Genomic DNA, 25,562 nt, shown 5'->3' on the forward strand with positions numbered 1-25,562 from the left:
TTGCCAGCATACTTTAAGAAAACAAACCCGAAGATATATCTTCTAAGAAAACTCATTTATTTGTTATAAAGAAAATAAAACATCTCACTAATCTAATAGTTACATTTTTAAAAAAGTTCGTGCCGGCTACTTTTCAGCAGTCGGACTTCTTGGCAGGAGAAGAAAGAAAAGAGATGTGAGAAGGAATGTGGGGTGGAGGACATGCACAGTTTAGCTTACTGATAAGGATTCTTGGCAAGCTACGGAAAGTCTGATAGTCCAGAAATGAGACCTCAGCTGGTAAATAAAAAAACGCAGAGACATTCCAGACATCCTGATCCCTGTTCTTGAGGTACTCCTCTATAAACAAATAAATATGGTAGTCAAATATCTCTGTATTTGTTTCTTTTAATCATGGATGATTAATTGTTCTAACTGTCAGGAAATTTCTTCTTAGTTCTAGGTTGCTTCTCTATCTAATCCTGGTTGTTTTTGTTGTGGAAAAATTGAGTCTGTACAACATTCCTGGATCAGCCAGATAGAGTTTATTGCGCAGGTTCAGAGTCAGATTTGTACCTGGAATTCTGAACAAAGAAAGAGCTCTGATAGACAGTTTATATATGTTTCCAAGACAAAGGGTTTGGTGAGCTCATGCATTTTCCATATATGGTTAACATAAGGGTTTGGTGAGCTCATGCATTTTCCATATATGGTTAACATACACTTGTTTTATGGTAATTGACATACTTCCTAATTACTAAACCATTACTAAACCATTATTTTCTAGTTTATAAGATTATCTTCAGCTATACAACCTTCCTTAGTTCTGTAATTACTTTATCTTTAGCTAGACAACCTTCCTTAGTTCTGCTAACAACCTTCCTTAGTTCTGTAATTACTAATATGGGAGATTTATTGCTGTCCTTAGGTAATAATTAACTCTTTGTAACATACATGTCTTTGTGTCTTTGACAGTGAGGCCCCTCAAATGTTTTCCATATGGCTGTCCTTCCGTGACAGCTAGGCCTCATCAGAAGATATATTACCAATAATGGGACTTAGCTAATTTTTAATATAATCTCCAAGCACTTTTCTCCCTTATAATAAAGTGAATAAAGAGTGTCCTTTAGGGTTCATGTAACTGACTCTGTATGATTCCTACTTTATTCACTTTATTCCCATTCACCTTATTCACCTTATTATTTTATTCACTTTATTTTGGTGGACATTTGTTCAGGGAAAGTTCACAAAGCACCAGAAACCCATGTCTGACTTCTGTTGATTACAGATTACAGATTAACAGAGTTGGAAGGGACCTTATAGGTCATCTAGTCCAACACCCCCACCCCACCCCCGCTCAAGCGGGAGACCCTACACCATTTCCGACAAATGGCAGTCCAAACTTTTCTTGAAAGTCTCAAGTGATGAAGCTCCCACAACTTCTGAAGGCAACTTCTGTCCCATTGGTTGATTATTCTCACTGTCAGGAAGTTCCTCCTCATTTGTAGGTTGACTCTCTCCTTGATTACAGACCAGCTTTCCTCCACCCCTGCACCTGCTCCTGGAGGCCAGGTGCCGTATAATTGTGAAAATCATGTTTGCTTCTTTCCTTCAAATCCCAAGGGATTTTTGTCCAACCATCATCCCTGGATCCCCGAACGTCGAGAGCAGCCTGCAGCCACATCGTCTGGAATCTCGCCTGATGCACAGTGAGCCAATGTGACTAGGCAGAGATTTGATAGGACACTTAGATCGTGGCTTGCTTGTAAAGCTGTGGTTGCACTCTAACTTTTTGGGAGAGAGCTCCGTTTCCAGAAATGCTACCGAGTTTTGCCATGAGAACAAAACTGCTCCTCCTGCTGTTGCTTCTGCTTCTGCTGCCCACCAGAACCAATGGTAGAAAATGCCCGCTCGACTTCACCAAGGATCGGGATACCGTGTACAATTATTACCGCCCAGGAGATCTCTTGCTTGGAGGGATTGTCCCTCTAAGAGCAGGTCAGCTTGGTCCAGTGACCTTTCGGGAGCCTCTCTTGAACCAGCCAATTTGGTAAGTAGGTTTCTAGAGCTGAATTTGTACTCTTTTGCATGGAAGAAACTTTCAAGAGCATCTAATGTTCCACTCCATCAGGAATAATCCTCAGGGAAATATGTTGTATTTTGCCTCTTTTGCTTCTGGAAAGAGGAATCTGAGACCAAATTATTAGTCATTGTAGGAACAGTAGTAAGGAGAGAGTTAGAATGGATCACCAAAGTTATTAATCTCACATCCTGCTCAACTGCAAGATCTGATAAAACACTGAAAGAATATTTAGAATAGTATAGAATAACAGTTGTTGGAAGGGACCTTTTAGGACATCTAATCCAACCCCTGGTTCAAGCAAGAGGCTCTACATCATTTCTAGAAAAAGCTAGAAAAAAATGGTATAGGGTCAGAAATGGTGTAGGGCAGGGGTATCGAACTCAATTTCATTCAGGGCTGCATCAGAGTTGTGCTTGATCTCGGGGAGCCTGGGTGGGCATGACCAGCTTGACGTCACTCGTGTCGGGGGCACCTGAGTGCTCTGCCAGCAGAAATGGGCGCCCGAGCTCCCTTTTTGGCTGTGACGACCTCCTGCAACCCTCAGCCACAAAAAACAGAGCTTGGGAGGGCTACGCACGGCCCTTCCGAGCTCTGTTTTCACTGGCAGAGGCATCGTGGGCTGGTCCTTCATTGTTTCAAGGGCGGCCCAGTGGGCCAGATTTAAGCACCCTGAGGGCCGGATCTGGCCTGTGGACCTTGAGTTTGACATGGAGGGTCTCCGGCTTGGGTGGGGGGTTGGACTAGATGACCTACAAGATCCCTTCCAAAACTGTTATTCTGTTATTCTATTCTTTTATTCTGACAGGTGGTTGCCCAGTATTTTCTTGAAAGCTACCAGTGATGAAGCTCCCACAACCTCTGAAGGCAGCTTCTGTTCCATTGGTTGATTGTTCTCACTATCAAAATATTTTTCCTTATTTCTAGGTTGAATCTCTCCTTGATCAGTTTCCATCCATTATTCCTTGTCTGGCCTTCGGGTGCTTTGGAAAATAGCTTGGCCCCCTCCTCTCTCTGGCAGCCCCTCAAATATTGGAAGATGCTATCATGTCTCCCCTGGTCCTTCTCTTCACTAGACTAGCCATGCCCAGTTCCTGTAACCGTTCTTCATATGTTTTAGTCTCCAGTCCCCTAATCCTCTTTGTTGCTCTTCTCTGCACTTTTTCTCGAGTCTCAACATCTTTTTTTATGGTGTGATGACCAAAACTGGATGCAGTACTCTAGGTGTGGTCTTACTAGGGCTTTATAGAGTGATATTAGAACCTCACGTGATCTTGATTGAATCTCTCTGTTAAGGCAATTTAGGTTTGCATTACAGGTGTGTTGTTTTGTGGCTTTATGCAGGAAAGGCTATCATTCATACTGGTTCCTTCTCTCCTTCCTTTTTGCCATTCATGAGCTCAACCAGAATTCCCAGGTTTTGCCCAATGTTTCCCTGGGTTATGACATTTACGAGAACTATTATGAAGCAAGTATGACCGTCGATGCCCTGGCGGATTTGCTCTCTACCGGACAGGCAAATGTTCCAAACTACATTTGTGGAAGAGAGAAGAGGCTGCTGGCTGTGATTGAAGGGTCCGAGTCTGATATTTCCGAGCAGATTTCCATCATGTCGAGCCTCTACAAAATGCCACAGGTATGAATGGGGATTGGGACGAAAAGCCAATTCTTGATACGTCCTGCCCAGGAAAATGTGATGACCACCTAGGTGTCCTCACTAGGAAATTATCTTGGTGCTTAAGATCTCCTGGCCATCAAAGTATTAGGGCACTGGAACTGAAGTTCTCCCCTGCCATTGGTTACCCTTCTAACATTCCTACACTTCATATATATCTCTCCCTTTGTGTGTGTGTGTGTGTCTATGTGTTGGTAGGTGTATATTAATGATCTTTCATCAAAAGATCAAATTCTCCAAGTTTTGACATCAAACGTTTTCCATTATTTTTTTCATAAGGTCAGTTATGGTTTTGTGTCTGAAACTCTGAATGACAAAACCCGGTTCCCATTCATCTACCGGATGGTCCCCAAAGAAGTTTATTTGTATTGGGGAATTGCCAAACTGCTCCACCATTTCAGATGGAACTGGGTCGGTCTCCTTGCACCGGACACTGACAACGGCAGAAGATTTCTGCGGACTTTGAAGCCCATATTAACCAAGAACACAATTTGTGTTGCCTTCTCAGTGAGCATCCCCACGTTGTTCGGGAAAACGAGTCGCCTGCTTAATGAACCATTTGGCTTGTGGAACCACGTCAGTGTCTTAATATATTATGGAGAAGCTCGCTATTTCTACACCTCTATAGGCTTAATTCAAAGCTATGTTCGAAGGCTCGTCAAGCCCCTCTTGGCGAAAGTTTGGATCTGCACAGCAATGTGGGACCTCTTCATGAATTTATCTTATGAAACTCTGTCTCCTCAACATCTCCAGGGTTTCTTCTCTTTCTTAATCCATGCTGGGAAAAGGCCACAATATGATGAAGCATTTTTCATCCCTATGCAAAGGTTTAGCAAAAAGGCATTCAGTTGTTCGTATTCCAGACACTTCATTTCTGTGAAAGGAAGGATGAGGTGCCAGGAGAATGAAGATCTGGCGACCCTGCGGGAAGAGGTGGTAGAAAAAACCCTCTCTCTGGATGGCTATGGCATTTACAACCTCGCCCGGGCAGTTGCTCAGGCGTCACACGCTGCCTACTTGTCCAGGTCCAAGCGGAAAGCAATGAAGGAAAGAGATCAGAAGCTGATCCTTCAGACATGGCAGGTATTTGGTTTCCTTCAAAAATCCTGAAGGTGAGTCTTCAGGCTTCAAATATATTTTAGATGCTGTGGTGAGTTTACAATTTCAATCGTCTTCCATTTTGTGAGGTTTCTGAGGCAGGGAAGCTCCCCCTCCCCCTCCTTTTTCGTGATTTCTGGAGTCGAGTTACATGGATGATGCCAACTCTAGTTGGAGAAGTTAGTTTTTCTTTTCTCATGTTATTCTTTTGTTTGCCATTGTAGCTTCATCCTTTCCTGGGAGATTCCCACTTCTACAATACTTGCATGGAAGGAGTTTTTCTGGATGAGAAAGGGGACCTCGCTGCCAAATTTGACAGTGTGAACTGGATGCCCTTTCCTAATAAGTCCTTTGGAGCAGTGAAGTTTGGGAAGATAGAGAGACCACGGGGGTCCAAAGATCTGGAATTCATCCTTGACCAGGATGCCACAAACTGGTCCCAGAGGTTTAACCAGGTGAGCTGAGAGTCTTCATGTAATGCTTTCCAATCTCTCAACCAATTGGGAAATGTTTGGGAAGTGTGAGGAGCTGGGATGAAGGATTGCTTGGGATCACTGCTTCCGATGAAATTGCTAGGCTCCTTAGATCACTGAGTTGGAATCCATGGTCAGGAGGTCTACTGAAGATTAGCCAGATTCAGATGCTACTTGTTTCTTCTTCCTTATTTATGTTCTTAGAAATTGTGATAGGATGATTCCTATCCATGGCTTATGAAGGAAATTTCCTTTCCCTTGTTGGTTGACTTGCAGTCAAAGCAGTGATCATGATAATGCTATCCGTTCAGTGGCATCCAACTCTTGGCAATTCTATGGGCCAGGTCTCTCCACATGTTTTGATCTTCTGATCTATTTCTTTGATTTTTTTTGATCCTCTGGCTGGTGTCAGCTTTGATAGTGTCCAGTCACCATGTTCTTTGGCAGCTTGGTTTCCTTTTACTGCTAACTCTTCCAAACAGACTTTCTTTCTCTAGTAATTCTCCCAGGTGATATGGCCAAAATAAATGAGACACAGTTTTGTGATTCTGCCTTCTAATGACATATTTGATGTTATGCGCTCTGGTAATTGCTTGCTAATCCAAACAGTAAAATAGGTTACGAGAGTCCAAGGGTCAGGAATTAAAGAGGAGAATATTGACAATTAATCCTGGAAGGGACATATACTAAATTCACACTTCAGATGCCATAAAAAGATTGATTGGGCCTAATGTATTGATATAATTATTGTGGTTTATGAACCAGTCTGCTCATTTGGTTTTTTATCCCATGTTCCTTCAGACGTTACCCACATTGGGGAAGTTTTAAACTATTCTCTCTTCAGGCTTTGCAAAAGTATTAACCACAGGGAAAAACCTTGCGAACCATGGTTAATTCAATCACCGTGTTTAAAGAATTCCTGTTTCTGTCCCTGTTTCATGTAATGAGCTAATTCCAATCATAGCTAAAGGTCCTGAAAGTTATGTCATTAATAACTTCCCTTTGAAAGCCACCTCAATTTTGCCCACCAACACATCTGGGGGAACATTTGCTCACAGATTAACGATGGTCCACCTGAAGATGCCACTCCTTTGATTTTTCCTGAGTCTATTTTGAATCTCTTTTCAGAAATCCCCACTGTTTCTCCTAGGGTGCCTGAACAACCACCCCCACATCAGACATTGGGTTCATAACTTTATTTTCTCCCACTCAGCTCTTCCTGTTTCTTATCCATTGAACCCTAGAGCTAGAGGTAGATTTGAGAGATCTTCTATCCCAAACTCGTCCTCAGTGTACAATTCTCTGAATCATCTTTGACAGATGATTCTGTTCAGGCTGTCTGTCAGCCTCAGCTTTGCCTGCTTCAGCTGCCATAAGAAACGGGGGGAGGGATTAGTTATGGAGCAAAGGGTGGGAAGATGCAGGAGGTGTCTTTTTTCTTGTAGGATGTGTCTTCATGAAAAACGAAAGTGGATCTTAAAAATGGGACGGCTGACAAACTGCCCTACATTCCTGATGAATGACGCTGCCAGACGTGTTGCCACCTGACCTTTGGAAGACCTTTGGATTGGCTGATGATTTATGAACACGAGGGGGGGAGAAGCTTAGTAGATGCATTTCGCGCGTTTTGCTCACTTCCAGCTTTACCTGGGTTGCTATCATTTCATATTCAGTAAAAGTACTAAATTCTTCAAAATGCTTGAGTTTGGGGTTTTCTTTCCTGGATACTGAAGGAAGCATACCTGACACTGTCCTTGAAACAAAAGAGAGTTCGTGTTACATCTGGAAAAAGAATAGCAATAGCATTTAGACTTATATACCACTTCATAGTGCTTTACAGCCCTCTCTAAGCAGTTTACAGTGTCAGCATAGTGTTGTGGTCCACCAGCAGCCTGAGGAGCTGGCAGCGGAGTCGGACAGTGAGGAGGCTGGGGAGGACAATGGGCCAGTCCTGGAGTCAGGGGAAGGCCCAGATGAGGGCTCTGCATTGGAGGCAGAGATGGGGCCAGGGCCATCTGGGAGTGATGTGCGGACTCTGGAGCCTCCAGGGGCAGACAGCAGAGAGGCAGAGGAACAGGAGGAGCCTGTTCCTAGTGCACGCATGCAAAGAGCTGCCAGAAGGCAAGAGCAGCTGAAGAAAAAAGGACAACTCAGGAGTAAGGCCAGAAAATGATTGGCCACTCCCATAAGGCTGAAAAGAGCAGCAACGAGCCATTGGGTTCTTTGTAGAAAAGCAACATTGATTCCTGTGCTGCTTGTCAGCGTCTCTTGAACTATGTGGAGTTTTTGCCAAGAAAAGCCTTTGGCCGGTTGCCAAAGACATCAAAGGTTGGTGATAAGGCCGACGGACTGGTTATTAAGCATTTTGTTTTGGACTAAGCTGAGAATGAATGAATTCTCAGCTGTTTTAATAAAATAAGTTTGTTGTGGACTGAACTGTGTTTGGTAATCACTAACTTGGGCCTTGGTCACAACAAGCCGCCCTGAGTCTCCGGAGAGGGGCAGCATATAAATTTAATAAATAAATAAATAAATAAATAAATAAATAAATAAATAAATAAATAAATAAACACATATTGCCCCCAACAATCTGGGTCCTCATTTTACTGACCTTGGAAGCAGAGTTAGTATTCACTTACTTTCCCTACCGGTTCGCAAATGTGAGTGCGCACATGCACTGTGCACATGCGTGCAGCTTGCACATGTGCGTGTGGCTTCAAAATGTACCTAAATAGGATGGCACAGTGCTGGTCGGGTGGGTGGGTGGGTGGGCGGGCGGGTGGGCTACTGGTTTGGGCAAACCGGTCCGTCTGAATACTGCCTCTGCTTGGAAGGATGGAAGGCTGAGTCAACATTGAGGCGGTCAGGATCGAACTGCTGGCAGTGGGCAGAGTCAGCCTGAAATACTGTATTCTAACCACTGTGCCACCACTTGGAAAAGAGCCTATCTTTTCCAGATAGCTGGAAAAAGCTCCCACCCCTGACAAATACATATTGTTCCTTCACAAAAGGAGAAATAGACCAGGGAGAAGCAGGAAATGATTAATATCTCATGACTATGGCACTATTTAATCTTCTATGATTGATGTTCCTTCTCTTTGGGTCAGTCTCCGCCTCGCTCCAGGTGTACCGAAAGCTGTCATCCTGGCCAAGCCAAGGTGGTCCTGGAAGGAAGGCCTCTTTGCTGCTACGGATGTGTCATGTGTCCAAAAGGCACCATCTCCACACAGGAAGGTAAGGAGCACTAAGGGAAAAGGCAGGCTATGAAGAATGGGATGGAGAGTCACTGAAGCATTTCCATTGGGAGATGTTTGGAAGCAAACTTGCCAACCATGTAAAAGTGATCTCTAAAGGTTCCCCTCGCACATATGTGCTAGTTGTTCCTGACTCTAGAGGGCAGTGCTCATCTCCATTTCAAAGCCAAAGAGCCAGCGCTGTCCGAAGATGTCTCCGTGGTCATGTAGCCGGCATGACTAAATGCCAAAGGTGCAGAGAATGCTGTTATTTTCCCACCAAAGGTAGTCTCTGTTTTCCACTTGCATTTTTTATGTGCTTTCAAACTGCTAGGTTGGCAGAAGCTGGGACAAGTAACGGGAGCTCACTCCTTTACGTGGCACCAGGGATTTGAACCATTGAACTGCCAAACTTTGGATCGACAAGCTCAGCATCTTAGCCACTGAGCCACTGTGTCCCTCAAGTGGTCTCTAGAGGGGAACAAAGAGAACCATGATAGAGATACGAATGAAGGAACTAAAGCATTTAAAAAAAATAGAATGTACACTTGGATTTGGAAGCAACTCAGAGAAATATTTCCCCAATAAAGTGAACTATAAGGAGGTAGAGGAAGGACAAGGGAATTAGATTTTTAAGATTCAGTTATAAGTGCCCATCTGAAGAAAAGTGTTTTCAGTCTTTCTGTGGAATTGATTTCTAGGTTTAGTCTACAGAGGTGGGGATAAGAGGAAGGGCACGGCTGGAAAGCCACACGGGATTGGTCAACAGAAGAAACCTATCAGTTCTTGAGATTCAAACAATTTGCAAGATGGAAGCCGAGGATTAGTTTTCTTATCTCTTTCCTGCTGTTAAGTAGGTGTCTAGATTTCTGTATCCCACATCTGATAGAATGGAATGGAATACTTTACTTGGCCAAGTGTGATTAGACACACAAGTAATTTGTCTCCTTATGTGTCTAATTACACTAATCACACTAGTTTGGTAGCTTCCAAAGGAAAATAAATAATAATGTACTTATTCCATAACTGACTCTGGCGGCAAACAAAATTAAAATTAAAACGAAGTGAAAACAGAAGTTGTGTGTCTTCCATCATTGGAGGTTTTAAGGAAGAGATTGGACAGCCATTTCTCTGGAGTGGTATAGTCTGTAGAGTCCATTGATCTTAGCCATAACTTATTATATATCTATTCAAAAGGACTGTTTTATTAAGTTTGTGTAAAATGAATCTTTGAGGTCTTGCCTGTCTTCTCCCCAGATGCAGAGAAGTGCACAAGATGTCCAGAAGATCAACATCCCAATAAAGACCAAACCGAATGCATCCCCAAGAAAGTAACCTTCTTGTCTTACAAAGAAGACTTGGGGATAATCCTGGCTTCCTTTAGCCTCACCTTGTCTTTGGTCACAGCTTTTGTCTTAGCAATCTTCATCAAATTCTTAGAAACTCCCATAGTCAAGGCCAACAACCGGGACCTCTCCTACATCCTCCTGGTCTCTCTTCTGTTGTCCTTCTTGACTTCCCTCCTCTTCATTGGTCGTCCAAGGGCAGCCACCTGCCTTCTCAGGCAAACATCCTTCATCTTCATCTTCTCTGTTGCCGTCTCTTCCATCTTAGCCAAAACGATTACAGTGGTGCTGGCCTTCCTGGCCACAAGACCCGGGAATGCTGTGAGGAGATGGCTGGGAAAGACTCTAGCCAACTGTATTGTCCTTTCCGGCTCTGGTCTCCAAGCTGTCATCTGTACCATCTGGCTGGGAGTTTCTCCTCCATTCCCTGAGTCTGACATGCACTCCCAGGCAGAAGAGATTGTCCTGAAGTGCAACGAAGGCTCTGTCACCTTTTTTTATGGTGCCCTCTCATACATGGGTTTCCTTGCTGCCATTTGCTTCACAGTGGCTTTCCTGGCCCGGAATCTGCCTGGGGCCTTCAATGAAGCCAAGCTGATCACCTTCAGCATGCTGGTCTTCTGCAGTGTTTGGGTGTCTTTTGTGCCCACCTATCTCAGCACCAAGGGGAAGTACATGGTTGCCGTGCAGGTCTTCTCCATCTTGGCCTCCAATGCTGGTCTGCTGGGCTGCATCTTCATCCCCAAATGCTACATTATTTTGATACGGCCTGACCTGAATACAAAGGAGCAACTAACGGGAAAAACTAAAGATGACTTGAAAGCGAACATAAAACAATCCTAATTGTCATAACCCTCCCAGGTGCTGCTACATCATAGCTTGATGAGATATTTCAGGGGAATTTGGTGAATCTGTTTGAAATGCTCCATGCCTTCCGCCACAGTGGAAACTTCTGAAACTGCTGAAATGTTTCTAGACATTTAGGGGAAAAGCACCATGGCGAGAGCTTTATTTTTTTGACTGTCCTTTTGATGACTGATATAGTAAGTCATCATGGAAGACATCATGGAAATGTTACAACCTTTTTCAAGCATTAAAACTCTTTGGCAAAGTTAATTCATTGGATTCCTCAAAGATTGTTCAAATATTTAGATATTTAATATTTTTAGGCATTGAAATGTTTGCTTTGTAGTTTATTTATTTATTAAATTTTATGTCTTCCAATGTCCCCAGTCAGGTGACTATGGTCGGCTTAATAACTTTGGGCCCTGCCAGAGTCTACATGGTGTTCCATTTCCTGAAAGCCCTTGTATTTGGAAGAATTTATATTCGATCTAAATTCAACTATCTAAATAAATACAAGGGATGTGGATCCTTCAAGGTTATAAAAGAGCATAGTGATCAAACCAATATTTGCTGTTTGCTTCTGATATTATATACGACTAGAAATCATTTATTAGGAATTAAGCTTTGTTATTGGCTTCTGCTTATATTATTGTATACTGTCAAAAATTAGTTGTTAGGAACTAATTCTAGCTTAGTAAATTGTAGCCTTGATACTGGTTAGCATTAGTACAAAGTTTGTTCACTTGCTTTAAAGATCACGTTGTTAATGAACCTTTGTCTCTGATTGGGTAAACTTTATTTCCATCGCTGTAAAATGTATATAATAATCTGAGCCACTCTTGCAGGGGTGTGGCTCAGTGGTGGGTTCTAAAATTTTTACTACCAGTTCTGTGGGGGGGGGGGCTAGGTGGGGGGGCATGTGACTGATTGGGCATGGCCAACTTGACATCACTCATGCACTCAGTCACATGACCCCCCCAAGCCACGCCCACCGAAAAGGTGGCTAAAATTTTTGGGACTTTTTGACACTTTTTTTTGACACTCCGGTCCCATATCCAGGTCAGGACATGGTGGGGTGGCGGTGATCATCTCAGCTTTCCCTCTGTTGCCCTTCCTGGCCGAAAAGTGCCCCTTCTCGCCTCTGATGGGAATTCCCCGTGGTTGCAGCCGGAGCACTCCACTGCCCACTCCTGCTGGCATGCTGAGCCAGGTTGGCCGTGTCCCATCTGTGAGATGAGCGTGCAGGGGAAGCTTCACAGAGGATGCGCCCAGACCCCCAGTCAAGAGGGTAACCCTGTTTCCACAGCCTGCCAACCACGGCTTTTCGGCTGGGAAGGACAAAGGAGGGAAAGCACAAAGCAGCTTCCTTCTTGTCGGCTGACCGGAGAACTTTTTGGCTTTGTTGTTGCCGAGCTCCTGGAAAGCCATGCTCATGCTAGCCCACATGACCATGGAGCCAGCCAGGGGTAAGCTGGGCAGGCCAGGGGTGATGGCAAAGGCAGAGTCCAGCACTCGGGGAGGGCAAGGTTAGCACGCTCCCAGCTGCGCCCTGTGTGGCTTCCGCCAGCTCAGGGCAGCGGACTCAGCTCCTCTCTCCTGCATGTTGCACCCCCTCCTAGCCTTCGCCCTACACCTCCGTACCATTTTCTGGTGCCCAGCTTACTGGGCTGCCCCCGTCTCTGTCACGGCTCCAACAGCGGCAGCTTCGGAAGACGCTGGCAGCACGGAGGTGCGAGTGAAGGCTGGGAGGGGGGTACAACACACGGGAGGCTCCCCACAGTTCCTCAGTGTCAGATAATAATCTAAAATAGTGCCCCTGAACTACACTGTCTATACTGGAAGGATGGTTTTGTGTTTATAGTTTCCCTCCATTTTGTCTAAGGGACTGAAGGGGGAGTGGCTTAGCCACTCTATAAATATGACCCCCTTTACTCACACACACAGGAGAGAAAGGAGAAGAGAGACAGAAAGAGAGAAGAAGGGATTATGCTCTAGGTACATTTACCTAAGAAATAAATAAAGACCAAGAGACAATGTCAGGTTTCGATGCTATCTCAAAATAAATGAATTTCCAAACTGCCGATCTTTAAGGAAATTTTCTCTTTATTTAAGCACAGTGATCTGACCCTGGCTCTTTCGTGGTCAGTACTGACCTTTGCCCCCCAATCCCTCCCTTTCCGATCCCCAATTCTCTGCTTCTCATTGGCTATCTTCCAAGTCACTTTCCTGATCTCTTCTTCATCAGATCACAGGAATGTCTCCCCCCTCTCCCATCTCCGAGGAGACAGAATCTTCAAAGGGATTTAGTAGGCAAAAGTTCAAGCTTCTCCTCTCTTTATATGTCAGTGCTGGGATGCTGACAGACAATGTTCTGTGATTTAAAATGAAAATAGTTTATTGATTTTAAATAAACAAAGTTCTTCTTGATAAAAGAAATCTGGTTTAATTGTAGCTGCTGGGACATTCCAAGATCTTATTGACCTCTACAACCTAAACTAAAAACTTTCCTAACACTCGGCTTGTCTGGGCTGCAGCTGAGTCCTCTGCCCTGAGCCAGTGGATAGAGGCACCCATCCCCAGCCAGATCTTTCCGGATTTGACTTAGAGGAAAGCGCAACTCATGGCTGCTAGATTTCGCTGTGCTACACGAGCGAAGGGGAAGAAACCAGAGGTGGTTTAGCAGCCATGAGCCATGCTTTCCTCTAAGCGCTGTGGACAGCAGAGGGAAACAAGTGCTTCTCTCTACACAGAGCTTTCTGGATGAGACTTGAAGGAAAGCGCAGCTCATGGCTGCTACATTTTGCTGTGCTGCACTAGCGAAGGGAAAGAAACAGCCAGAGGAGTGCATACAGAGCTGCTCCAGTCCACATATTCTCCAGCTCAACGGCTGTTTCTCTCCTTCGTTGCTCTTTATGGGAAAGCATTTGTTCGGGGGCGTGGCCAGGCTGCCGTTACTACCGGTTCGGAGAACCAGTCCTTAAAGTTACTACCTGTTCAGTAGAACTGGGCGGAACTGGTATCAACCCACCACTGGTGTGGCTATTCCTTACATGCATTTTGTCTCTATGTTTTGGATATAGTATTCACCCAGACTTTTTACTTTGGCCAAAGAATAAAAAGCTGATAGTTTTTGCAAGCCTCATCTCGAGTCTCACTCTCTGGCATCTCAGTGGCTCGGGGGAAACTTCTGGGATCTTACAGTCACAAAGAAGAACTGTAAAATTATTCAAAATGAAAAGGTGAACATTGTAAGGCTGAGATTAAGGCTCCAGAGAAGAGCAGGAGGCTTCAAAAGATAATTGAGCTTGAGGGGGATCACCAGGATTTTTACCTGTGTCCAAAAGTGCCTTCAGCTTTGGGAAAAATAACTTTGCTTCAGATAAGATCAGATTTGCCTAAATCAGGGGTGTCAAACTCGATTTCATTGAGGGCCACATCAGGGTTGTGTCTGGTCTCTGGGGGGGGGTGCTGCTGAGGAGCATTGTCAGGGGGCGTTGCCAGGGGGCATAGCCAGCTCGACGTCACTTGCCGAGACTCTATTTTCAACCAGCTCTCTGCCAGTGAAAACGGAGTGCACAGCCTCCCTGGGCCTCCATTTTCAGTGGCAGAAGACTGCAGGAGACCATCATGGCCAAAAATGGAGCCGGGGGAGGGGGCGTGCACGGTTTTTGCTGGCAGAGGCACCACGGGCCAGTCTTTTGCTGCTTCCAGAGTGGCCCCATGGGCCAGATCTAAGCACTCTGCAGGTTGGATTCAGCCCCCAGGCCTTGAATTTGACACCCCTGGCCTAAATGGATCCAGAGCAGTGGTGGGTTCCTCCCGGTTCGGTCCGGTTCGGCCGAGCCGATAGCGGTGATGATATGACGTCACCGAACCGGTTCTCCCCCCGCCCTCCCACCCACCCACCCACATTATTCTTACCTTTTATTTGGTCCCACCCCCAATCTATTGCTGCCTCCTGAGTCCCAGCTGATGACTAGAGGGAAAAAAACTGTTTAAACTCTTGCCGTGGGGCTTCAAAGGGCCGTCCTACAGCTCATCAGTGTTAAAAGCAAACAAATGAGTTGGGTCGTAAGTGTGAGGACTGGTCGTAAGTGCGAGGACCTTTCAGAAATGACTCTGACTAGCTAGCCACGCCCACCTAGTCACATGACCTCCAAGCCACACCCACAAAATAAGCCACGCCCACAGAACCGGTAGTAAAAAAATTTAGAACCCACCCCTGATCCAGAGATGTTTACAAGGCATGGTATTCTCTGCACGATGTTTGGAAATCCATCTCATGTGACAGGTGCCACAAAGTCCTGAAACAACCTTTTGGATCTTCAGTTGTCAAAGTTTATGGAAAGTTCAGAAACATCAGGAACCCATGTCTGCCTTGTTTTGATTTCAGACCTGGTCTCCTCCACCCCTGCACCTGCTCCTGGAGGCCAGATGTTGTATAGCTGTGAAAATCATGGTCCCGTGTCTCCTCCAGATTTCAAGGGATTTTGTCTAACCATCATGCCTGAATCCCTGAACGTCGAGAGCAGCCTGATGCAACATCTTCTTGACTCTTGTCTGATGTCCAAATAAATGCTTCCTCTGGAGTCAATGTGTTTAGATGGAGGTTTGGAGAGGATGCTGAGATGTGACATCATGGCTTGCCTATAAAGCTGTGGTTGCACTCTTATCTGTTTTGGAGAGAACTCTGTTTCCTGAAATGCTACCAGGTTTTGCCACAAGGGCAAAGGTGCTTCTCCTGTTGTTGCTTCTGCTCCTTCTGCTCAGCAGAGTCAATGGGAGAAAATGCCCCCTCGACTTCACCAAGGATCAGGATACAGTGCGCAATTATTATCATCCAGGAGATTTTTTCCTCGGTGGGATTGTGCCTCCAAGACCAGGGCTGCTTCATCGAGAAAAATTCGACAAGTTTCTCTTTAACCAACCAGTTTTGTAAGTAGATCCCTTGGGTGGGTTTTGTACCCTTTTGCTTGGGAATGGCTTTCAAGAATATCCAATGTTCCTCTCCACCAAGAATGATCCTCAGAGAAATTTCTTCATCTGTCTAGACTCTTCTGCTTCTGGGGAGAGAAATCTGAGCCCATATTATTTACAGTAGTAGCAGTAGAGTAAGACTAGATCTAAAATGTTATCTAGCCTAACATTCTGCTAAATGCAAGGTCTGCTAAAACCGGAATCCCCAATCCCCAGACTGCAGACTGGTACCAGTCTGTGACCCATATAGAACTGGGCCACCCAAGCGAGCAAAGCTTTATATGCTTAATAATATGTCCCCCACTCCTCTGCTCGCAACAAAATACCTTATGCCACCAGACTCCAAATTTTGGGCTTAGACAACTTAGAACTTCGCCGTCTTCGGTCTGACCTAAGCATAGTGCATAAAATTATCTGCCACAATGTCCTTCCTGTCAATGACTACTTCAGCTTCAACCACAACAATATATGAGCAAATAATAGATACAAACTCAAGGTAAACCGTTCCAAACTCGATTGCAGAAAATATGATTTCAGTAACAGAGTGGTCAATGCCTGGAATGCATTCTGAATGACTCTGTAGTTTTTTCCCCAAACCCCCAAAACTTTAACCTTAGACTGTCTACTATTGACCTCACCCCATTCCTAAGAGGTCTGTAAGGGGCATGCATAAATGCACCAGCGTGCCTACCATCCCTATCCTAATGTTTTCTTTTATTCGTATCCTTTTCATGTATTTATAATTTTGTTTACTCTTGTATCTGTCGTAAAATACATGCTTGATTAAATAATAAATACATAATAAATAATAAATAAATAAATAAGTGTGGGATCTAGGTAGAGTGAAACCATGTTCCCCCACTGCTCTGTGGAAAACAAAACCTGTCCCTGGTGCCCCAAAGGTTGGGGACTGTCATGCTTAAACACCGAATGAAATGTGTTAAAGTGTGTTATTGTTTCATTGCTTTATGCAGGAAAGGATTTAATACATACTGGTTCCTTCTCTCCTTCCTTTTTACCATCCGTGAGATCAACCGGAATCCCCAGGTTTTGCCCAATATCACCCTGGGCTATGACATTTATGAGAATTATTATCATGCAAGAATGACTGCCGATGCCCTGGCAGACTTGCTCTCCACCGGACAGGCAAATGTTCCAAACTACATTTGTGGAAGAGAGAAGAGGCTGCTGGCTGTGATTGAAGGGGCCGAGTCTGATATTTCCGAGCAGATTTCCACCATGTCGAGTCTCTACAAAATGCCACAGGTATGAATGGGGATTGGGAGGAAAAGCCAACCCTTGCTATGTCCTGCCCAGGAAAATGTCATGACCACTCAGGTGTCCTCACCAGGAAATTATCTTGGTGCTTAAGATCAGATTAGGGCATTTACTCAGATGTTCTCCCCGGCCTGTGACAACCCTTCAAACCTTTCTATATTACATTTACATCTCTTTCTTGATTGAGAATTCTGATTGATCTTATGAATGGCAAAAAGGAAGGAGAGAAGGATGAATGACAGCCTTTCCTGCATAAAGCCACAAAACAACACACATTAATGCAATCCTAAATTGCCTTAACAGAGAGGTTCAATCAAGAATCATGTGTGGTACTAATATCACTCTATAAAGCCCTGGTAAGGCCACACCTCGAATACTGCATCCAGTTTTCGTCACCACACCATAAAAAAGACGTTGAGACTCTGGAAAGAGTGCAGAGAAGAGCAACAAAAATGATTAGGGGACTGGAGGCTAAAACATATGAAGAATGGTTGCAGGAATTGGGCACGGCTAGTCTAGTGAAGAGAAGGATCAAATTCTCCAAACCTCGGTCTCAAAATATTTTCATTCTTATTCTTATTAGGTCAGTTACGGTTTTGTGTCTGAAACTCTGAATGATAAAACCCAGTTCCCGTTCATCTACCGGATGGTCCCCAAAGAAGATTACTTGTATTGGGGAATTGCCAAATTGCTCCAACATTTTGGGTGGAATTGGGTTGGTCTCCTTGCACCGGACACTGACAACGGCAGAAGATTCCTGCGGACTTTTAATCCCATATTAACTAGGAACACAATTTGTGCCGCCTTCTCGGTGAGCATCCCAACATTGCCCTGGAACATGCAGTTGCTGGATAATGCACCATTTAACTTGTGGAACCATGTCAGTGTTTTAATATACTATGGTGAATCTCAATATTTCTTCAGTTTAATGCTCACATTACACAAACACGTTGAAAGGGCCGTCAAGCCACTCCTGGCAAAAGTTTGGATCACCACAGCAATGTGGGACCTCTTCATGAATTTATCTTATGAAACACTGTCCCCTCGGCATCTCCAAGGTTTCTTCTCTTTTTTAATCCATACTGAAAAAAGACCACAATATGTTTATGAAACGTTTTTTATCCCTATGCAAAGGTTTGGCATAGTAGCATTCAGTTGTTCCTATTCCAAGCACCTCTTTTCTGTGAAAGGAAGGATAAGGTGCTGGGAGAATGAAGACCTGGAGACACTGCAGGAAGAGGTGATAGAGAAAACTCTCGCTCAGGATGGCTACGGTATTTACAACCTCGCCTGGGCAGTTGCTCGGGCAACACACACTGCCTACTTATCCAGATCCAGGCAGAAAACAATGAAGGAAAGAGATCACAGGCTGGTCCTTCAGACATGGCAGGTATTTGGTTTCTTCTAGAAATCCTGAAAGTGAGCCTTCAGGATTCAAATCCATTTTAGATGGTGTGGTAAGTTTACAATTTCAGTCTTCTTCCATTTTATGAAGTTTCTGGGTCATAGGAATGTTTGTAGAGAGTCCTGGGGGGGAGTTAGGTGGATGATGTTAACTCTCCATGTACCTTTGATTTCTCCTTTTCTCATCTTGTTCTCTTTTCTTTGTCATTGTAGCTTCATCCTTTCCTGGGAGATTCCCATTTCTACAATACTTGCATGGAGGGAGTTTTTCTGGATGAGAAAGGGCAGCTCGCTGCCAAATTTGATACCGTGAACTGGGTGACCTTCCCTAATGAATCCTTCAAGGCCATTAAGTTTGGGAGGATAGATAGACCATGGAGGTCCAAAGATATGGATTTCATCCTTGAGCAGGAGGCCATGAATTGGTCCCAACGGTTTAACCAGGTGAGCTGAAATTGTTCATCTAATGTTCTCCATCCTCTCTTTCATTCTTTCCAACCAGCTGGGAAATGTATGGGAAGTAGATGGATCTGGGATGAAAGATTGCTTGGAATACCATTGGGCTCCAGCCCTGGATAACATCTTCGAATCTCGCTGTTTGAGGAAGTTGCATAACATTCTCCGAGACTCTTCCCATCCTGCTTACAATCTTTTTGGACTGTTGCCTTCTGGCAGAAGATACAGAACAATTAAAACTTGGACCGCACATTTTCTGAATAGTTTTTATCCCAGAGCTATAATTGCACTCAACAATGAACTAAAGGGCCACCATCAGTGAGCTGTTGGACAGCATTACTTGGTCTGTTGTGTGGATGTTTGGGTGGTTTAGGAGCAGGGAATTTGTGGTGAGTGGGGGTGTGTTTGGGGATTGTTATGTGTGTTGGACCTGGTCTTTGGGTGTTAAGTGAATTTCATTGTATGACAACAGGTATCACTGTTACATGTTTCATCCATAGCCGTGTAGTTTTGACGGCCAGGTCGCGATATTTCATGATTTTTTCCAGTTCTTTTTCTTCAACTCTGGCATCTCCTGGTACCACGATGTCAATAAATTGTATGTTTCAGTTTTTGACAACTGTGATATCTGGTGTGTTGTGTTCCAAGTGACGATCCATCTGTATTTGAAAGTCCCACAAGATCTTCACCTTCTCATTTTCTATAACTTTTTCCACTTTATGTTCCCATGACTTTTTGGATACAGGAAAGTCATATTTATTATTATTATTATTAGTTAATCTTTAGTGAGATTCACAGCCTTTGAGGCTGGTTAATAGCTCAGCAGCTCAAGTCCTAACCAAGGACCTAGGAACTGTTAAGGTATCGTCGGAGGATTTAAGTTGTTCCGAGTAAGGTGGTTTTTTGTAGAGTCAAAATGTTCAAGTCCGGTAAATTTAGAATTTCTAAATAGCGGGGTAGCCCTTTGGTTATTGCTCCAAGGGCTCCAATTACAATCGGGACAACACACAATTTCTTCATCATCATCGTTGTTGTTCTCTATGAAATAGCTAGGTTCTTTGGATCACTGAAGGGGGATTCCATGGTCAAAAGATCTCTTGTGAACTAGCCAGATTCAAATCCTACTTGGTTCTTGTTCTACATTTCTGTTTTTACTCTATAAAGTAGGCTGTGATTGTATGAATGCTAGCTTATGAGAAAACTTCCCTTCCCTTCGTGGTAGACTTGCAGCCAAAAGAGTAAAACCAGGTTGGGTTAGTCCGAAGGTCAGGAAATAGAGAAGAGAATCCTAGAAAGGAAATATACATTTATAACCCATAAAAAGGTTTATTTGTTTTCTGTTAGCTTATTGGTAAAGTTGTTATTGTAATTTATCAATTAGGTACTTGTTTTTTGGTTTTAGTCCATAAGTTCCTCTTGTTGGAGTAGAATGCAACCTCTTTCCCCAAATCTAGCAAGTGTATTAACCACAGTAACAAACCTTGATCAATGTGGTTTATTCAATCAAACGATTAAGAATACTTGGTTTCATGTAATGTGTGAATCCAACTGTAGTCATAGCTACTCAAAGTTGTGTCACTAATATCTTCTCCCCTTGAAAACAACCTAACCTTTGCCCATCCACTCAAAATGTTGCCCATGAGCCACGGTGGGGCAGTGGTTAGAGTGCAGTACTGCAGACTACTTCTGCTGACTGCCAGCTGCCTGCAATTTGGCAGTTCAAATCTCACCAGGCTCAAGGTTGACTCAGCCTTCCGTCCTTCCGAGTTGGGTAAATTAAGGACCCAAATTGTTCGGGGCAATATGCTGACTCTGTAAAACACTTAGAGAGGGCTGCAAAGCACTGTAAAGTGGTGTAGAAAATTAACATCCACCCCTCTCCTAGAAGAATGAAATATTCTAGGAAATATTAAAAAGGCAGAATATTTCCCCTAAAAGAGAAGTAAACATCTTAAACAGAAACAAAAGACCCCAGCTCCCTGCCCCCAGCAAGTATTTTGGTGCCAGCTTATCTATAAGACAAAAGACTGGGCCAGACTATCTACAAAACAAAAGACCTCAGCTCGAGGATGATAGGATTATCCTTCAGGGCAAAGCCATTCAGCCACAATAGGAAATTGCCCTTGAATCACCCAGCAAGATTCAACCAAGCCTGGTACACAGACAATCTCAGCTATGACCGCATCGCCCCATGGGAGTCTGACTGCAACCAATAGGATACATGCCTTTGCCACAGGAACAGAAAGCTCAAATTCAAAGCCCAAGAGAGGGTATAAATCTCTCTCTTGCTCTCTTCCATGTGGTCAGCTACCCAGAATCACACGTGCTTGGTGGGTCTGCTTTACCATTAAACCATCATTCTAAGCAGTCTCCATGTTTCCAGTGTCTTTCTCCCCACTTGGAACTGAACCCAGATGGACATTTGTTCCAACAGTGGTATATAAGTCTAAGTGTTATTGCTATCATCACATCTTCTGGGACAACATTTTATATCTGTAGTTGATGCTCCTTTTCTTTTTTGGTCAGTCCCTGCCTCGCTCCAGGTGTACCGAAAGCTGTCTTCCTGGCCAAGCCAAGATGGTCCTAGAAGAAAGACCTCTTTGCTGCTATGGTTGTGCCTCATGTGCAGAAGGCACCATCTCCACTCAGGAAGGTAGGAGACATAGGAGGAGGGGGAGGACTTGAATGATGGGCAGAAGAGACACTGAAGCATTTCCATTCAGGAATGTTTAGAAGCAAACTTAGCAACTTTGGGCAACAGGTCTGTAGAGAGGAAGAAAGATTGTCAGAGCATGAATATTCATAGACTGTAATAGACATGGTAACAAGTCAGCCAATGGGGACTGTTTGGATAGACATGGTGACAGGTCAGCCAGTGGGGACTGTTTGGAAACTGAAACAGTTTGGAGGCTGGGCGTGGCTCAGCTCTGAGTCTGTGCAAAAGCTGCAAACTAGTCTGTGTTCTGTCCCTGTCTCACACACGCACACAAACAGATATCCAGGGGTTAAATAAAACTGACAAACAACAAATTTTTTCGATAAGAGGATTGGCAGCAACCCAGTAGCTGCTTGCCAAGAACTTTACCCATAAAGGGAGGGGTTGTTCCTCCGACAGATAAAGCCAAACAAGATACACACAGTTCAAGAATTGTCAAGTCCAGTCCGTATTAAATCCAAGGCAGATATCGTTGTTGCAAGGATACAATGTGACTTGCTAGTAGTTAGTTTTGTCCATCACAGAGTCTGAATGGCCACCTCACCCCCTTATATCCCCTGTGGGGTGTGGTCCAGTGACTCAGCTTAATCTCTGGCACGCCTCCTTTTCTGCTGCATGCGCTTGTCTCTCCGACGCTGGCGTGGATCCAGCCAAGACTTATCTCTGTCACTGTCTGACTGTGAGGAGATATCTGGCTCTTGGCCAATCTCTTCTCCCTCGGGAGAAGAGGGATTCTTCTCTGAGGCATTGCCAGAGAGGAGGGTCCTGGAGAGGGAGGCCTGGCCAACTCCTCTCTTTCATGTTCGGGGCCTTCTCCCTCTGATAAGTCGGCCTCGGGGGTCGGAGTCACAACAGTCTGCTGAATTGAAATGGTTCTCTCCTCTGCCTTGTGTTTTGCTTGTAATTACTACCACATTGGAGAATCTGCCATTGGTATTGTATATTTATTTCATGTATTACTATATATAAAGAGAAGTTAATGAATCCTGCTGAATCAATTATCTTTGTGTGCTTTCTGGATTTGATTTCGGCAACAGACTCTATACTATAATGTGTTGCATTTATGAAATCAATGAACGGCTACAGAGAAAACAAATTTTTATTTCTGCATGCAACAAAAACATTTTGAACTCCGAAAAAAAAAAGATGGGTCAAAAAGCTCAATAAATCACGTGCCCGCAGGTGTCACACGTTGGTGGTTGTGATGCATATTTTGAGTGATAGGGAGCTGCAGCAGAGGGATGAAAGAGCCACATGCGGCTCCAGAGCTGCAAGTTGCAGACTCCTGTCCTCTCCTGTTCTTTTTAAAAATTTACAAGCTTTTTAACTGGGGCTTGCCATTATGAGATGTTTTGGAAAAGGGAGAATAGCCTAGAAGGAAATACTCAAGTAGGAACAGAACGTTAGACATGGGGAAGTTTCAACCTGGCCTTTGTAGAGAGCAGGGAGAGAAGGAAGGCCAAGTTGGTGTTTACAACTTGTTGTAGAAGGAACATATAAACATCCTTGGCACTGGGAATTCTACAACACTCAGGTCTTCCTAAACAACCATTTGTACCATCTTCCCGAAGTTCTTGTATTGTCAGACTATTTTATTGCAACTTTCACAATAAATTCCCATCTGGATGATCCCACTGGCTGAATCCAGTATACCAATTATTTCCTGTTGTGTTCAGGTCCTCTAAAAAGGAACCCAGTAGCAAACCAGCCAACTCATTAAGAAAACAGTACAGATTTAAGCAATGGAGTCCTCAGTGACCAGGATCAGGATTCATATATTACCTTGAAATTTAAACTATTTGGTAACATAGGAGGCTCTTCCCCTAATTAAGACCTACGGCCAATAATATTTAATTATTTTAAATTGCTTTTAAATTTTGTATGTATTGTTTTTTACTCTGGCTGTTCACCGCCCTGAGTCCTATTCTGGAGAAGGGCGGTATAGAAATTATAATAATAATAATAATAATAATAATAATAATAATAATAATAATAATACTCTCTACTGCAGCCAGCCTGTATTCTTTTTGTTGATCTTGGTTGTTTTCCTTCCTCTTTTCAACTAGGGAGTTTTCAACAAAATGTCTCCTTTAACAGACCAGGATATTGAGGCACAATATCTAATTATATGTAATTAGAAAATTATAACTAATTATATGCCTATTCAAAAAGAGTGTTTTATTATGGTCATGTAAAATGAATCTTTGAGGTCTTGCCTGTCTTCTCCCCAGATGCAGAGAAGTGCACAAGATGTCCAGAAGATCAACATCCCAATAAAGACCAAACCGAATGCATCCCCAAGAAAGTAACCTTCTTGTCTTACAAAGAAGACTTGGGGATAATCCTGGCTTCCTTTAGCCTCATCTTGTCTTTGGTCACAGCCTTCGTTTTAGCAATCTTCATCAAATTCTTAGAAACTCCCATAGTCAAGGCCAACAACCGGGACCTCTCCTACATCCTCCTGGTCTCTCTTCTGTTATCCTTCTTGACTTCCCTCCTCTTCATTGGTCGTCCAAGGGCAGCCACCTGCCTTCTCAGGCAAACATCCTTCAGCATCATCTTCTCTGTTGCCGTCTCTTCCATCTTAGCCAAAACGATTACAGTGGTGCTGGCCTTCCTGGCCACAAGACCTGGCAATGCTGTGAGGAGATGGCTGGGAAAGACTCTAGCCAACTGTATTGTCCTTTCCGGCTCTGGTCTCCAAGCTATCATCTGTACCATCTGGCTGGGAGTTTCTCCTCCATTCCCTGAGTCTGACATGCACTCTCAGACCGAGCAGATTGTCCTGCAGTGCAATGAAGGCTCTGTCACCTTTTTTTATGGTGCCCTCTCATACATGGGATTCTTGGCTGCCATCTGCTTTACAGTGGCTTTCCTGGCCAGGAACTTGCCTGGGGCTTTCAATGAAGCCAAGCTGATCACCTTCAGCATGCTGGTCTTTTGCAGTGTTTGGGTGTCCTTTGTCCCTACCTACCTGAGTACCAAAGGGAAATACATGGTGGCTGTGCAGGTCTTCTCCATCCTGGCCTCCAGTGCTGGACTGCTGAGCTGCATCTTCATTCCCAAGTGCTACATTATTTTGCTACGATCTGACCTGAACACCAAGGAGCAGCTAACAACAAAAAGTAGAGATGGTTTGCGAGTGAATGCAAAGTAATGCTAAATTGTCATAACCTTCTCAGAGAGCTGCTACATCATAGCTTGGATTAAAATTCAGTGGAACATAGTGTATTTATTTGAAGACCCCCATACCTTCCACTGTGGTTGAAGATGTTGAAAATGCTGAAACATGCCTAGACTCTTAGGGAGAAAAAGTATTTCCTGACTGTCCTCCAAATGACTGATCCAAAAATAACCTAGAAGACAGCACAGAAATGTTAAAGATTTCTTGAAACATTAAAATACACCGGCAAAGTTATTTGATTGTGAAATGCTTTTGGTTGATTGGATTTCTCAAAAAATGTTTTTAAAAAATAGATATTTTATATTTCTATATTTTTAAATTTTAGTTTAGTAGTTAAAGATGTGAATGTGATATTTAATGGTCCTTCTTAAGTGTGGAAGTTGGCATCCTGCCTTTCTCCCATAGAAAGAGACAGATTGGATATGCCTATTTCTAGACTTCCTGTCCAAGAATGATGGATTGAAGCATAAGAAGATGTCTTTCAGTTGAATAAGACAAAGAAATTCCTAAGAGAAAGAGCAGCTGGGTAGCACCATCAGTGAATCTGAGATGTGCATGAGGTAGATCAGTGGTCCCCAACTCTTCCGGCTCTGTAGACCAGCAGCGGTGGTGGGGGAGGGGAGTAGTTATGGTTCAGTGCAAATGGTGGGGGAGTGCATGTCCCCACTGAGTGTCCAAATGGAGTTTCACATGTTTGTCTACTTGCTCGTTGCTTGCCCAATCCAGTTCCCAAGAGGTCGCAGCTCCAGTATGGCCTGTGGCGCGGGGATTGGGGACCCCTGTGGTAGATGACTAGCTTTGACTGTGGATGGATTCA

The 25,562-nt window shown here is 44.0% G+C and overlaps 2 protein-coding genes across 2 annotated transcripts; both read left to right on the forward strand.

The window, feature by feature from the left end:
* The first annotated feature begins 3,303 nt into the window (after positions 1-3,303).
* Positions 3,304-11,498, forward strand: LOC148116019 (vomeronasal type-2 receptor 26-like). The gene is made up of 5 exons (XM_087884764.1): positions 3,304-3,695; positions 4,014-4,817; positions 5,057-5,287; positions 8,413-8,539; positions 9,796-11,498. The coding sequence occupies exons 1-5, from the start codon at positions 3,534-3,536 to the stop codon at positions 10,725-10,727; spliced, it is 2,256 nt and encodes a 751-aa protein (XP_087740890.1). The 5' UTR covers positions 3,304-3,533; the 3' UTR covers positions 10,728-11,498.
* A 5,231-nt stretch (positions 11,499-16,729) lies between these two features.
* On the forward strand, positions 16,730-24,979 carry LOC148116020 (vomeronasal type-2 receptor 26-like). Its single transcript, XM_087884729.1, has 5 exons — positions 16,730-16,973; positions 17,569-18,375; positions 18,603-18,833; positions 21,372-21,498; positions 23,793-24,979. The coding sequence occupies exons 1-5, from the start codon at positions 16,812-16,814 to the stop codon at positions 24,716-24,718; spliced, it is 2,253 nt and encodes a 750-aa protein (XP_087740855.1). The 5' UTR covers positions 16,730-16,811; the 3' UTR covers positions 24,719-24,979.
* The last annotated feature ends 583 nt before the right edge of the window (positions 24,980-25,562 follow it).

Source organism: Pantherophis guttatus, chromosome 2 (assembly GCF_059756535.1).
Source record: "Pantherophis guttatus breed Tessera chromosome 2, ASM5975653v1, whole genome shotgun sequence".
NCBI lineage: Eukaryota > Metazoa > Chordata > Lepidosauria > Squamata > Colubridae > Pantherophis > Pantherophis guttatus.

Excerpts from the sequence above, each read along its gene's own strand:
- LOC148116019 (XM_087884764.1), top strand. The coding sequence starts at position 3,534 with ATGACCGTCGATGCCCTGGCGGATTTGCTCTCTACCGGACAGGCAAAT. Across the intron at positions 5,288-8,412 it reads GGTCCCAGAGGTTTAACCAG|TCTCCGCCTCGCTCCAGGTG; the intron begins GTGAGCTGAGAG and ends TCTTTGGGTCAG. Across the intron at positions 8,540-9,795 it reads CACCATCTCCACACAGGAAG|ATGCAGAGAAGTGCACAAGA; the intron begins GTAAGGAGCACT and ends TCTTCTCCCCAG.
- LOC148116020 (XM_087884729.1), top strand. The coding sequence starts at position 16,812 with ATGACTGCCGATGCCCTGGCAGACTTGCTCTCCACCGGACAGGCAAAT. Across the intron at positions 16,974-17,568 it reads GTCTCTACAAAATGCCACAG|GTCAGTTACGGTTTTGTGTC; the intron begins GTATGAATGGGG and ends TATTCTTATTAG. Across the intron at positions 18,376-18,602 it reads TGGTCCTTCAGACATGGCAG|CTTCATCCTTTCCTGGGAGA; the intron begins GTATTTGGTTTC and ends TTGTCATTGTAG.